This window comes from Periplaneta americana, chromosome 15, assembly GCF_040183065.1.
Source record: "Periplaneta americana isolate PAMFEO1 chromosome 15, P.americana_PAMFEO1_priV1, whole genome shotgun sequence".
NCBI lineage: Eukaryota > Metazoa > Arthropoda > Insecta > Blattodea > Blattidae > Periplaneta > Periplaneta americana.
Window position 1 is genome coordinate 128719260 of NC_091131.1, and position 13373 is coordinate 128732632.

Sequence of the window (13373 nt, forward strand, 5' to 3'; positions counted from 1 at the left end):
TGCAATGGTGACTCCACTTCTTTGTCTACTGTATGATCCACATTTTCTTTAGTAGAATCCAAATTCTCTAACTATTACGTTCGAACAGAAATGGTCATAAGTAAGGAGCGGATTTCTATGTAATTAAATATTATTTTTGCGTGTGATGAAACACAATTAACAAAGTTAAAAATTCCGAACATAATGTTTCAAGTTTAAAACCCGAATTTTATTTCACATAAAAACACATATTTTCACAAAAAAATTATGTAAATACATATTTTCAGGAAATCTATTATAAACACATAAATCTTGGAGTTTTTTTACTTAAATAATTTTTTTACAAGAACTTTTAAACATTTTAAAACTAAATCAATTATGTCACTCAGAAGTACGTTATCTTTTTAAGAATTCTTGGTTGCTTCGAGTTTCTAAGCGCTGTGTGGTGTATCCGTGATCCATTTTTGTAATAGTATCGCCACAAGTTCTGAGAACTGCTAGGCAGCATATCAGTGTTATTATTAGAGAATAAATTAACGTGGACAAGGAGGAGAGATCTTGCAACACATAATTAGGAATGTTTATTGTTGCTGAAGATGATTTCATTCCACCCTTTGTTTGTGAAACACAACAGATAAGAACTCGGGTATGAATTTTAATTTAAACAAATCTCTCGCCTATCGCTCATGTCCATGAAGTAAGTATGTCTTGTTGTGATTCCCTGTTATCGGGCTTGGTCAATCGATATCCTTCAAGATATACTGAAAGATGGTTATTTAAAAAACGATATGGCTTTCCTATTAGCAAATTTAAGCTTTTTGTGTGACACCATAAAAAAACTCGAAACATCCAAAAACCTGTTGTCTGAAACAGGGAGGTACGTGCCGTGGAAATTAAACTAGACTCGCTACCAGGTTCAGAAGCACAATTACTAAGGGACAAATTCCAGAATGTGTTTGGGAAAAACAGTGGATATAAAAAAATGTGTAAAGTTGCTGAAGTATTGGAGGATGTGCCTGTAGGTGAAATTGACGGTGTATGTGTTTGCGACATTCCTCTCTTTAAATATGCACGTCTGACGTCCTGTGATGCGGAAAGATCGTTTTCACAATCTAAGTCGTTGTTCAGAGATAATCGGCATGCATTTGTGATGGAGAATTTGGAGATGATCTTTGTTATTCACTGCAATGCTCGGCCAACTACTAGCACTCAAGTGTGGTTGGTGAGTACCTAGTAACATTTTTTTTCCCAAGCTAAGTAAGGTATTTTTGTCATATTTAAAACAAATATTTTTTTGTTTTTAGCAAATATTTTTTTGTTTTTAGCAAATATTTTCGTACTTTTTAGCACATAAAAAATAAATATATTTAAATTTTTTAGCACATAAAAATCCGCTCCCTAGTCATAAGTATTACCAAGCAGAAATAACCCTGCGATTCTTCACTCCAGATGACTCCATTTTCTTCTGTAGTTTAGTCTAATAATAGCTTGGGCTATTCAAAGATAATAAAAGTTTCAATTATCTGTAGTGGTGAGAGAGAGGAGAGAAAAATCGTGGGATGACAACATACCCCATGTGAGCAGTAGGCCTAATGATGTCCAAAACAGGATGAGCAGTCTAGGGTTAATAATACGGAATTGCTTAATATTAGTTAACAAATTATTATTATTATTATTATTATTATTATTATTATTATTATTATTATTATTATTATTGTTATTCAACATTTTTCATAAACAAATTTGTTTTGAAATTTAAAGGTAATCATTATTAACATGCAATAATTTCAGTGATCATTTCTTATGATGATCATCGTCGTGGGTGTGGGCTTACTAAGTGATCAGTGATCAACCATTGCAATGTAACTGTTATTGATAATTGATAAATTCTGTCCAAAATAATACTGCAATGAACTGAAACAATGGTAAATTGGGTTGTAGTAGTGGCAGTAAAACCAAAAGCTCATGTTCATTATTGCTGCAAGATCAACGAATAGTGAGCAAAGCAGTGAAAAGAAAGAGGTAATGTGTAAGTGCCGTAAGTTTCAACCATCTTGGGTTAAACAATTTCCATGGGTACTACCGGTATTTAAAAAATCAGACTATGTTATTTTCTGAGAAATGTGTAACGAGATTTTGGAGAAACAGAAATTGCTTAATTTTACTATGCTTTATCAACTGAAATGGTTATCTAGCGTCAGAGTGATGTGAAGGTGACAATGTCTGCGAAATGAGTCCATGATCCAGTGCCGAAAGTTACCCAGCATTTGCTCTTAATGGATTGAGGGAAAACCCCGGAGAAAACCTCAACCAGGTAACTTGTCCCAACCAGGATTTGAACCCGGGCCTGCTCGTTTTACGGCCAGACATACTAATCGTTACTCCACAGCGGTGGACTCGCAGAGTTTTGCCCCTCCCCCTCCCCCCATCAACATTTCAAAGAAGTCTGCGTCTATGCATGCATGCATGAGCTCTACCGCCTAGCGTAATCTACAAGATGCCGGGGAAATGAGTCCAGCACCGAAAGTTACCCAGCATTTGCTCATATTGGGGTGAGGGAAAACCCCGGAAAAACCTCAACCAGGTAACTTGCCCCGACAGGGAATCGAACCCGGACCACCTGGTTTCGCGGCCAGGTGTGCTAACTGTTACTGCACAGGTATGGACCGGCATAAATAGTTGAGGTATAAGTTAAAATAAATAACTTTCATAAATAATAATAACACTACAAATTATTGGGTGAGCTCGGGTCCCAAGGGGACATGTAAGTTGACGCCACTGTGTGTACACAGATACAGTATTAAAATACATGCAACAAATACTTACTAACTTACTTACAAATGGATTTTAAAAAACCCGGAAATTCATTGCCGCCCTCAGATAAGCTCACCAGTGGTCCCTACCTTGAGCAAGATTAACCCAGTCCCTAGCATCATATCCCACCTCCCTCAAATCCATTTTAATATTGTCCTTCTATTTAGGTCTCGATCTCCCCAAAAATCTTTTTCCCCTCAGGTCCCAACTAACACTCTATATGCATTTCAGGATTCACCCATACATGCCACATGCATTACCCATCTCAAAAGTCTGGATTTAATGTTCTTAATTATGTTAGGTGAAGAACCGATTACGGAATACCTACAGAAATACAGACAAAACTGGAGATCACATGTCATCAGAATGCCTCGTTCTAGAATTCCACGCCAAATTTTAAATTACCATCCTGTGGGCAATTGATCCTTGGGCAGACCGTTCAAGCGTTGGCAAGAGACCGTAACGGGCCACTAGGCCCAATACATGCAAGGATGATGATGATGATGATGATGATGATGATGATGATGATGAATTATGTTAGGTGAAGAATACGATGAGTGCAGCTCTGCGTTGTGTAACTTTCTCCATTCTCCTGTAACTTCATCTCTCTTAGTCCAAAGCACCTTATTCTCGAACACCCTTAACTCTGTTCCTCTCTCAAAGTGAGAGTCCAAGTTTCACAACCATGTTTATTGTTATTTTAGTAGGTTATTTTACGACGCTTTATCAACATCTTAGGTTATTTAGCGTCTGAATAAGATGAAGGTGATAATGCCGGTGAAATTAGTCCGGGACCCAGCACCGAAAGTTACCCAGCATTTGCTCATTTGGGTTGAGGGAAAACCCCGGAAAAAACCTCAACCAGGTAACTTGTCCCGACCGGGAATCGAACCCGGGCCACCCGGTTTCGCGGCCAGACGCGCTAACCGTTACTCCACAGATATGGACTTTCACAACCATACAGAACAACTGGTAATATAACTGTTTTACAAATTCTAACTTTCAGGTTTATTTTAAAGCAGACAAAGTGACAAATTTTATACTCGTACTATATTGATAATGTGGAATATATTTAAGTTAAAACATTATATTTATTTCTCTTTAGTGTTGTTATTATACTATCAATTCATTGTGCTTATTTAATGATAATATTGTTATTTATTGTATTGCTAACCATTGTAACCTGTCCAGAGTAATGATATGCATTTCTCAAACTACATTCTTGCTTATTACAAAATAACTAGAGCTGGCTTTTGAATGTTACAATACAAGTTTACGTTCGACCTTTCATACTCAGACCGAAACCATTTGCAGTGTTCACCTACTGTGTCACAGAGACATAGCAATATTGTATCCATTTCCAAATGTACTGCAAAGTCACGTGCAGTTTCAATTAGTGACATACTGGCCCAAAAATTATTTCACGTCATTACGTGCAAGTTTGAACCCGCAGACCCCTAGTTCCGGATCTCAAAATACTTACCAAGGACCCCTCCACAACTCCTTCATTCCTTTGGTTGAATTCTAAAACATCCGGTATATATACCTAATTGCCATACACCTATATAAGTCTAAGTAAGCTATATTCCCACCAAGGCAAAACAAAATTCTCCACGAAGATATTTATGAGGAACTACAACCAAATAGTCACTTATTTTGTGTACAAACATTTATTTTGTAACAATAAGGATCACCAAATTAAAATGTTCGTTACAACGTCTAAAATTCACTATTTACAAATAATTCATACTCACTGACTAATGTAACAAATGGCAAGATATTTCGGTCAAAATGTGCCGGTTGACATGCATCTTCTGGTCTCCTGGTATGTGCACCTGAAACAGAAAAGTAGTAAGAAAGGAATTTTGGATATCGTACATAACTGATAACTCAGCACTATCAATATTTAGCTACGGTACTATATCGCATTTTGTCGATAAAAAAACACACACACACACAAAAAAAACACACACACACACAAAAAAAAAAACACACACACACACAAAAAAAAAAAAACACACACACACACAAAAAAAAAAAAACACACACACACACAAAAAAAAAAACACACACACACACAAAAAAAAACACACACACACACAAAAAAAAAAACACACACACACACAAAAAAAAAACACACACACACACACACACACACACACACACACACACACACACACACACACACACACACACACACACACACACACACACACACACACACACACACACACACACGCACACACGCACACACGCACACACGCACACACGCACACACGCACACACGCACACACGCACACACGCACACACGCACACACGCACACACGCACACACGCACACACGCACACACGCACACACGCACACACGCACACACGCACACACGCACACACGCACACACGCACACACGCACACACGCACACACGCACACACGCACACACGCACACACGCACACACGCACACACGCACACACGCACACACGCACACACGCACACACGCACACACGCACACACGCACACACGCACACACGCACACACGCACACACGCACACACGCACACACGCACACACGCACACACGCACACACGCACACACGCACACACGCACACACGCACACACGCACACACGCACACACGCACACACGCACACACGCACACACGCACACACGCACACACGCACACACGCACACACGCACACACGCACACACGCACACACGCACACACGCACACACGCACACACGCACACACGCACACACACACGAATATATCTTTGTTTCCTTTACTTTCTTCAAAGCATAGCTATTACCACAAAGAACCCCAGTAATAATTGCGTTCATATTATTTATCGAGACAATTATAAACACAATGCAATACTCAATGTTGTCAAACAAGCAATCAATATCAATATTTCTAGTTGTTTTTTAATACTGCAGACATCCAATTCCAAAACTGAAAGCAATTAAACTCAGAAAGAGGTAAAGTGTTGAAATTTTTAAAGAAAAACCATGAAAGGACCATTGTGACTTAAAATAATTTCAAGGGAAAAATTGTTCCGGGGCCGGGTATCGATCCCGGGACCTCTGGTTGAACGTACCAGCGCTCTGCCAACTGAGCTACCCAGGAACTCCACCCGACACCGTCTCAACTTTTCTCTTTATATCCACACAACTCGCGTGGGCTGACGAAACGTCAGAGATCCACATCGAGTGCACACAAACTCTGTGTGACTTGGAACGTCAGCCCACGCGAGTTGTGTGGATATAAAGAGAAAAGTTGAGACGGTGTCGGGTGGAGTTCCTGGGTAGCTCAGTTGGCAGAGCGCTGGTACGTTCAACCAGAGGTCCCGGGATCGATACCCGGCCCCGGAACAATTTTTCCCTTTAAAATTATTCAAATCTGCTTTACAGGAAGCTTTACCTGAAAGACTAGATTTGCATTGTGACTTAATTTTACAGTATTATGTATGTTAATTGTTAATAAAATCATTAAACGTCATTATTCATATATTACGATATGGGGTTGTTAGTGGTTTTCAAACATCCTTTGTTCACGGTGTTCTGAGTGTCTCAGGAATTTTTTCACGACGTTCCTAGACCAAAACATATAAACTTACCTACTATACCCGTTTTTTTTAAAGATGGATCATGACAGTTAAGCGGCCGAGCTTGGAACTACAGTGCTATGTTGCCAATATGGACTACCACGCTGCCAGTTGATGGAAGCTAGCATTGACGTTAAGATGGCTGGCGTTAAAACATTCATTGACAACTGACGCGAAGGTAAGAAAACAATACAAAAATCGACAGAGAATCAAAGACGAAACGTACAGTACCAATGCTAACACTGTGTGCACAATAAATGTCGCCAAGAGAGCTATTAAACACTCGCCACGTGGGAACGGTAAGTTTGGCAACTCAACCGTTGTTACCATAGCAACAGGCCTACCATACTATGAGACATTCAGTTGTTTTTCCGATCGTAACGCTCCTGTCATGTCCCATCTTTAAAAAAAAAACAGGTATAGTTCAATTTATAAAATAGTTACGTCCTAACAAATTAGATGTTTATGCTCTATCTATCCTGAAGGTAGTAGGTACTAACAATAAGAATTTGTGAAAACTTTTGTTGTAGTAGCAATATGTTGAAATCTAATGGTAAAATAAAATAAAAAATACATTCCTAAGGAATTTTATGTTTATGGACCGAACAAATGAAGCCCGTATGAGTTGGAGCTCTGTGTAAGGCCCCTTCAAACGAGGTCACTTTAGCAGCGCTGTTAGCGGCTCGTTAGTGGAGCTGCGAACGCGCGTTTGAAGCAGTGCTTAATACACTAAAATTTTTGTACACAACTTTTCAGTCTTCCAGTGAACATGGACATAGAGGGAGATATACTTTCGGCAACTTTGTTCAAACGGAGAAAGAATAGACGTAAAAAAAAAAAAGAAGAGTCTGACAAGTATATATTCTCATGGGGGCAGATAAAAAAGTTAATTATTTCTCTTCCACCATGTTAATAATGTCAAAACAATTGCTTATACAAATTTTGGTCACTCGAACGTTTACGAGGGTCTCCCCAGAAAGTAAGTGTCCCTGGTGCCTTTACAGAAAGAAAATGCAATATCATGGAAAGATTTATTGGAACAGATACAGCATAAACTTTTTTTTAATCCCGTGTCGTAGAAGTCTGCCGCCTGGTATCGGAACCAGCATGTGACAAGCCGTATGCACCTCTCTGTTGATTCCTGTTGATGAAAAATGTATCATTTCGGGTGAGGAATATGTTCAAAAATAATTCAGCAATAATTGTTGTATCTGTTCCAATAAATCTTTCCATGAAATTGTTTTTTTTTCTGTAAACGGTTCCAGGAAAACTTACTTTCTGAGTGGCCCTCGTAATTGCGCTCGAGTGTCCAAAATTTGTATAAGCCCTTGTTTTGACATTATTAGCATGGTGGAAGAAAAATATTTGCTTGTGAGTCCATCCATTGGTTTTGGAAAGACAGAATCGAGGACTATTTCACACTTTATTTGGGGTTTACATTAGGACTCTAAAATATTTTCGCATGTTTAAGAAATCATTTCAAGAACTTTTAGCAGAAATTAACAATGAAATTCGAAAAAAAAAAAAAAAAAAAAGACACCGTGGCACTAGCCTATACTATCGTGGCGGTACAAGGAATTGATGACTCAACAGTCGTCCGTTAGCAGCGCCACTAAAATACGAGTAGTGGCGTGGCTGTGGCCCAGCCAGAAACCTACAATTCAATTCCATGTATTGCGACAGGAAGCACCACTTTTAGTGGCCGCCACCAGCGACAAAGCCAACCACTCAGATCGTCTGCAGCGTCACTATTCTGTAGCTGTGGCTGCATCTGAAGAGCCTCATTTCTATCCATTATTCACAAGCAACAGCGCTTCTAAAAGTGGGCTCATCTGAAGGGACTGTAAGTGCCTCTGGAAATAGGCGGATAAAAATTTCCAGACTGTTTAATATGGTCATTATCATTGGTTACATTTATGAAAGAGTAAAATTAATTTTAATTTCATTTTTTAACTTTTTGGTCACAAGCATTATTTTGTTTTTATTTCATTGTCATAGTAAATATATATATATATATATATATATCGACTATCACAAATAATATTCTTCAACGACTGAATATTATGAAAAGATGCGTATCGGAACAGCTTAATCTTTGAAGGGGAAAAAAGGCCTTTCATTACATCAGTATCGAATATAAAAATTATATTATCCCAGCCTTATAATTACTCTCATAAGTCGTTGAATATAAAATCAAACATATATTAAATAGTGATTCTAAACATAACTGATGAAGCTTGTAAAGTTTTTGATTTTATGAGCCTACTGAAGACAATACTTACTGTACTATTTTGCAGTAGGCTACAAAATAAAAAAATTGTAAGTGATAATTACTTCAATTAGGTTTACGAGTTTTCCAATCTCAGATCTTTCACTTAGGCATGTACCTTATTTCTGCAACAACTAAAGAAAAAAAAATATTTTGTCTCAAACATATAAATATTTGTAACAATTTTGAATTAAAATCGTTACTCATATTTTAATAATAAAATTAATTAACAATTTAATATTTATTGGCAAACAAATCTCTCTGGCTCAATGAACACAGTTCAATTCATATGAGCAAAAATCGATTTTATTTATGCATTAGTCTTATACATTTGTAATAATTGAAGTTCAGTAATATCATAAATATTTCATGTGGAAGTCTATTTTGGGAATGCAATTTACAATATCGGTAATACTAAAGTTGAAGCAATGAAGTTGACATCTATACAGTATATCTAAATTAAATAAATCAGAAGAAATGAGAGGGCTTCACTTGTATAATTACATGGTCCAATACTGAGCTACCCAAAAATGAGAAATGACAACATTTTTTACAGCTCTTGTAGATGTTATACTCTCAACCAGCTAACAAGTAAAAAGACCTACCAATGTTTGATCCTTGGTAAATTCTTTGAGATTTTTCTAAAATTGGCTGTGAAAGCATTTCTCTCAGCACTTCTGCTTCCTCTACCAATCTCGGTGATCTTGCGGTTACCATGTCGTTGGGTACATTAGCAGTTTTAAACAATGCACAATGAATTTTAAAGAGCAATAAAATCCTTAGCATAATTTCCTCCAGTTAGGAGGTAAAGCTGTGAATCCTGTGTTGTATTTTTACGGTACATAATAGAGCTCTGTCTCTGATAGACGCTCTAGACAAAATTTGACAGCCATTTTTCGCCCACGTTGAATAACTTTCGCAGATAAAAGCATCGTTAAATGAAGTGCTGTCGCCATCGCCAAAACCACCATCACCACCATGCTACTATCTTACCATTGCTCCATTATTGCCATATCGCCCATAGTATCTTTATCGTCTCTTACTAACTCACATAATTTCAAATTAACGTTAAAAATCTATTTCTGAGGTATTTAATTGTTATTTCATTGAAATAATTTTGGAATATTATATACAACATATGCCCTGATTGAGGTTCTGGCTGATATGTACAGTACATCTATTATTAGACAGTACATCTTACTTGACGAGGAAGAACAATTTTATTGTCTGTATACATCTTGTCCAATAAGTGTAATACATACTAGGTTCAAAAAGTTCCCGGAATTTGCTAGCATCATAGAAACAACGTACCTTAAACACTATTCTACAGCATTCCCTTCAAAATAGTTGCCTTCCGCAACAACACACTTTTGCCAACGCGTGTAGAGTTCCTGGAAGCAGGCCTGGAAGCCATTTTGTGAAACCCGTCTTAGTGCTCTCGTCGCGTTTGCGATAACCTCTTCAGCATTGAATCTCCGTCCTTTCAGATGACTTTTCAGACGGGGAAACAGAAAGTAATCAGGTGGTGAGAGATCAGGAGAGTATGGTGGGTGATCCAAAGCAGTTATGTTGTGCCTGGCAAGAAAATTCTTTACAATAATTGCGCGATGAGCAGGTGCATTGTCATGCATAAGGAACCAGTTGTTTTCTACCCACTTTTCTGGACGTTTCCTTCTCACTGCGTCCCAGAGGCGACGGAGGGTTTCTACGTACAATTCTTTCGTTACAGTACGACCTTCTGGAATGAACTCATGGTGCATGAGACCCTGAGAGTCGAAGAAAACTTCCAACATAACTTTGCTTTAAGTGTGCTTAAATGCGACAGGCTCATGTCAGTAGATTTACTGGCATGTGAAAGAACTCCTGCGGGACAAAATTCCGGCACATCCGGCGATGCTGATATAACCTCTGCAGTTGCGAGCGTCGTTAAATAAAACATAACATTTAAAATAACTTTGCCTTTGGAAGTGTCCCTAGGAAATTTTTGCTTCCGAGGAGATGTTTTCGATTTCCACTCAGATGACTGTCGTTTAGGGACTGGGTCGTACAAGTAGCACCAGTTTAATTTTGTTTAAGAAATCACCATCTTCATCAGCCATACTGATCATGTCCCCAGCAAAACACAGAACTTGATGTTTGTACTTTGCTCTGTGGACATAATTACAAAATGCGACGAACAAACAAAACACTATGATAAACAATTGCCTACAACTCAAAACCAATAATTGCCATTATCAGCAAACTTTAAGGAAATGACATCATGAATGTTACCAACAAAACAAATGTATAATATCCCTTGTTATATATTAATACGAAAAATGGTAGTAAAACTCCGGGAACTTTTTGAACCTAGTAGTATGTTACTAGTCAATGAAGAGGAAAAGGAACTGGCCACCCTAACCCATTATCTCCTGGCTTAGTTGCTTCACGACTGATGTCTTATTGGTGTCACACCAGTTTTCGGACTGTTGACTAAACATAGATATGTTCAAAATATGAGGGGCAGTCAAATGGAAACGGGTATAGGCCTATATCTCACGTCGGGCAAGTTGGTACCTCTGGAATTTGATTGCTGAACTGACATCTGGTGGCGACTTGCGAAAGCACAATTACAATCTCTGCTTAGACGTTTATTATTGTGCTGGAAGTGAAGTTAGAGATACATGTGTTCGTCCAACATTACTAATGGAGGCAGTTAAAGAAGAACAGCGAGGTGTAGTGCGATTTTTGACTGCTAAAGGTGTAGGAGGACGAGAAATTCATTGTCGCATGTCTGCTGTTTACGGCGAACACTATAGTCGGTCATGTTCGCTTGTACTGGAATGACACAAGAGATTCCGAGAGGGACGCGTGTCACTGCAAGACGATGCTCGCCCAGGATTGGCTCATCGTGCCATCACTCCTGGTGTTATTGCTGAGGTTGATTTTTTTAAATTTTAGTAGGTTATTTTACGACGCTATATCGACATCTTATTTAGCGTCTGAATGAGATGAAGGTGATAATTCCGGTGAAATGAGTTCGGGGTCCAGAACCGAAAAGTTACCCAGTATTTCCTCATATTGGGTTGAGGGAAAACCCTGGAAAAAACACCAACCTGGTAACTTGCCCCGACCGGGAATCGAACCCGGGCCACTTGGTTTCGCGGCTAGACGCGCTAACCGTTACTCCACAGGTGTGGACTCTGAGGTTGATTGTCTTATACGGGAAAATAGACGGATCACTGTGGAAGAACGTAGTCGTTTGGTGGGAATAAGTCACGGTTCCGTACAAGTCATTGCGACGAAGCACCTGCATTACCGAAAAATCTGCACGCAATGGGTTCCACATCAGTTTACGGAGGAACAAAAAACAAACAGTATGGCTGCTTCACTCGGTCACTTGCAACAATACCACGAGAAAGAGATGTATTTCTGTTCCGTATTGTCACTGGGGACGAATCGTGGTGTCACCATTTTGAACTAGAGAGCAAACGGGAGAGCCAAAAATGGAAATACATGGATTCTCTCCCACAGAAAAAGTCCAAAGCAATACACATAATTTTCGATGAAGTTATGTTGACATTTTTCTTCGATTCTAGGGGTTCTCTGCTTGTTGAATTTCTCGAGGATGGAGCCACAATCAATGCACAGCGTTATGAAGAAACTTTACAGAAACTGAGACGCGCCATTAAGTCAAAACGCGTTATCCTTCTTCATGATAATTCCTGCCCATATACCTAGCAACTTCGTGAGAAATACGATTCAAAGATTTGGTTTGGAAACTCTTCAACATCTCCCCTCCCCCTTCTACAGTCCAGATCTTTCCCCATGCGATTTTCACATTTTTGGGGAGTTTAAGAAAGACTTCGTTTTGCATCGGACGAAGACATGTGTGACTGGGTAAAGAACTGGTTCGGTAAACACCCCAGAAGCCTTTTCAAGAATGGGATTCATCGTCTTGTCTCGCAGGAGATAAATGTATAAACAGTTTTGGAGATTACTTTTGAGGTAATAAATGTTCTATTATATTTTTTAGCATCTGACCCGTTTTCATTTGACTGCCCCTCATAGATACGTCTCTGTATTACATTATGTAGTAAACTGATGAACTTGGAAATTGTTTATGTGAGTTTGGTATTGGTGTTGGTAATTATCGGGAGGAACAAGGAACATCGCTAAAAACTTCACCCCAAAAAGGCTTTTTGTGCACTCGTTATGGAATGAGTTGCGTGCCGATTGTGTTGCTCGGCTAACAATAAGCCGCTCCAGCAACCGCCGCAACGCGCTTTCCTCTTCCAGCCTACAAGTCCGAATAACATGCCTCTGGTGGTGTTATGCCGTACCTCATATATCCACATGAATCGTCATTATCCCAACAGGGGTAAGATTCTTGGGAGGCTTCAGTTTCTCTCTGCAGATGAGTCGTCTAGAATCTATATACAAATATTTGGACACTCACTACGGCAAACGGTCAGTTCGGCTCCGCACAAGCACAAGCGGTGGCCTTTTTTAGAAGCGGAGATGATAATGTATAAGTAATTGTAGAGAGTGTTGGTGGAATGAACAGGTAAATACAGGGAAGATCCAAAGAAAAACGCTCGACTTCGTCCACTACAAATAGTTACAACTCCAACATTGCCGAACTTTGAACTGAAAGAAGAATATCAGAGAAAATATCATTTATAGCCACTTTTTCTATAACAAATCGTATACATAAGTTTCATCCATAATCAAATT

The 13373-nt window shown here is 38.9% G+C and overlaps 1 protein-coding gene across 2 annotated transcripts in view; it reads right to left on the reverse strand.

Moving 5' to 3' along the window:
- The window catches only part of LOC138715328 (uncharacterized), a 1341767-nt gene that overhangs the window by 12600 nt on the left and 1315794 nt on the right, over nt 1–13373 (reverse strand). For both annotated transcript variants that reach the window (XM_069848117.1, XM_069848119.1), the window contains one exon: nt 4548–4628. In XM_069848117.1, coding sequence (XP_069704218.1) covers nt 4548–4628 — 81 coding nt within the window. The remainder of the gene's footprint in view (nt 1–4547; nt 4629–13373) is intronic.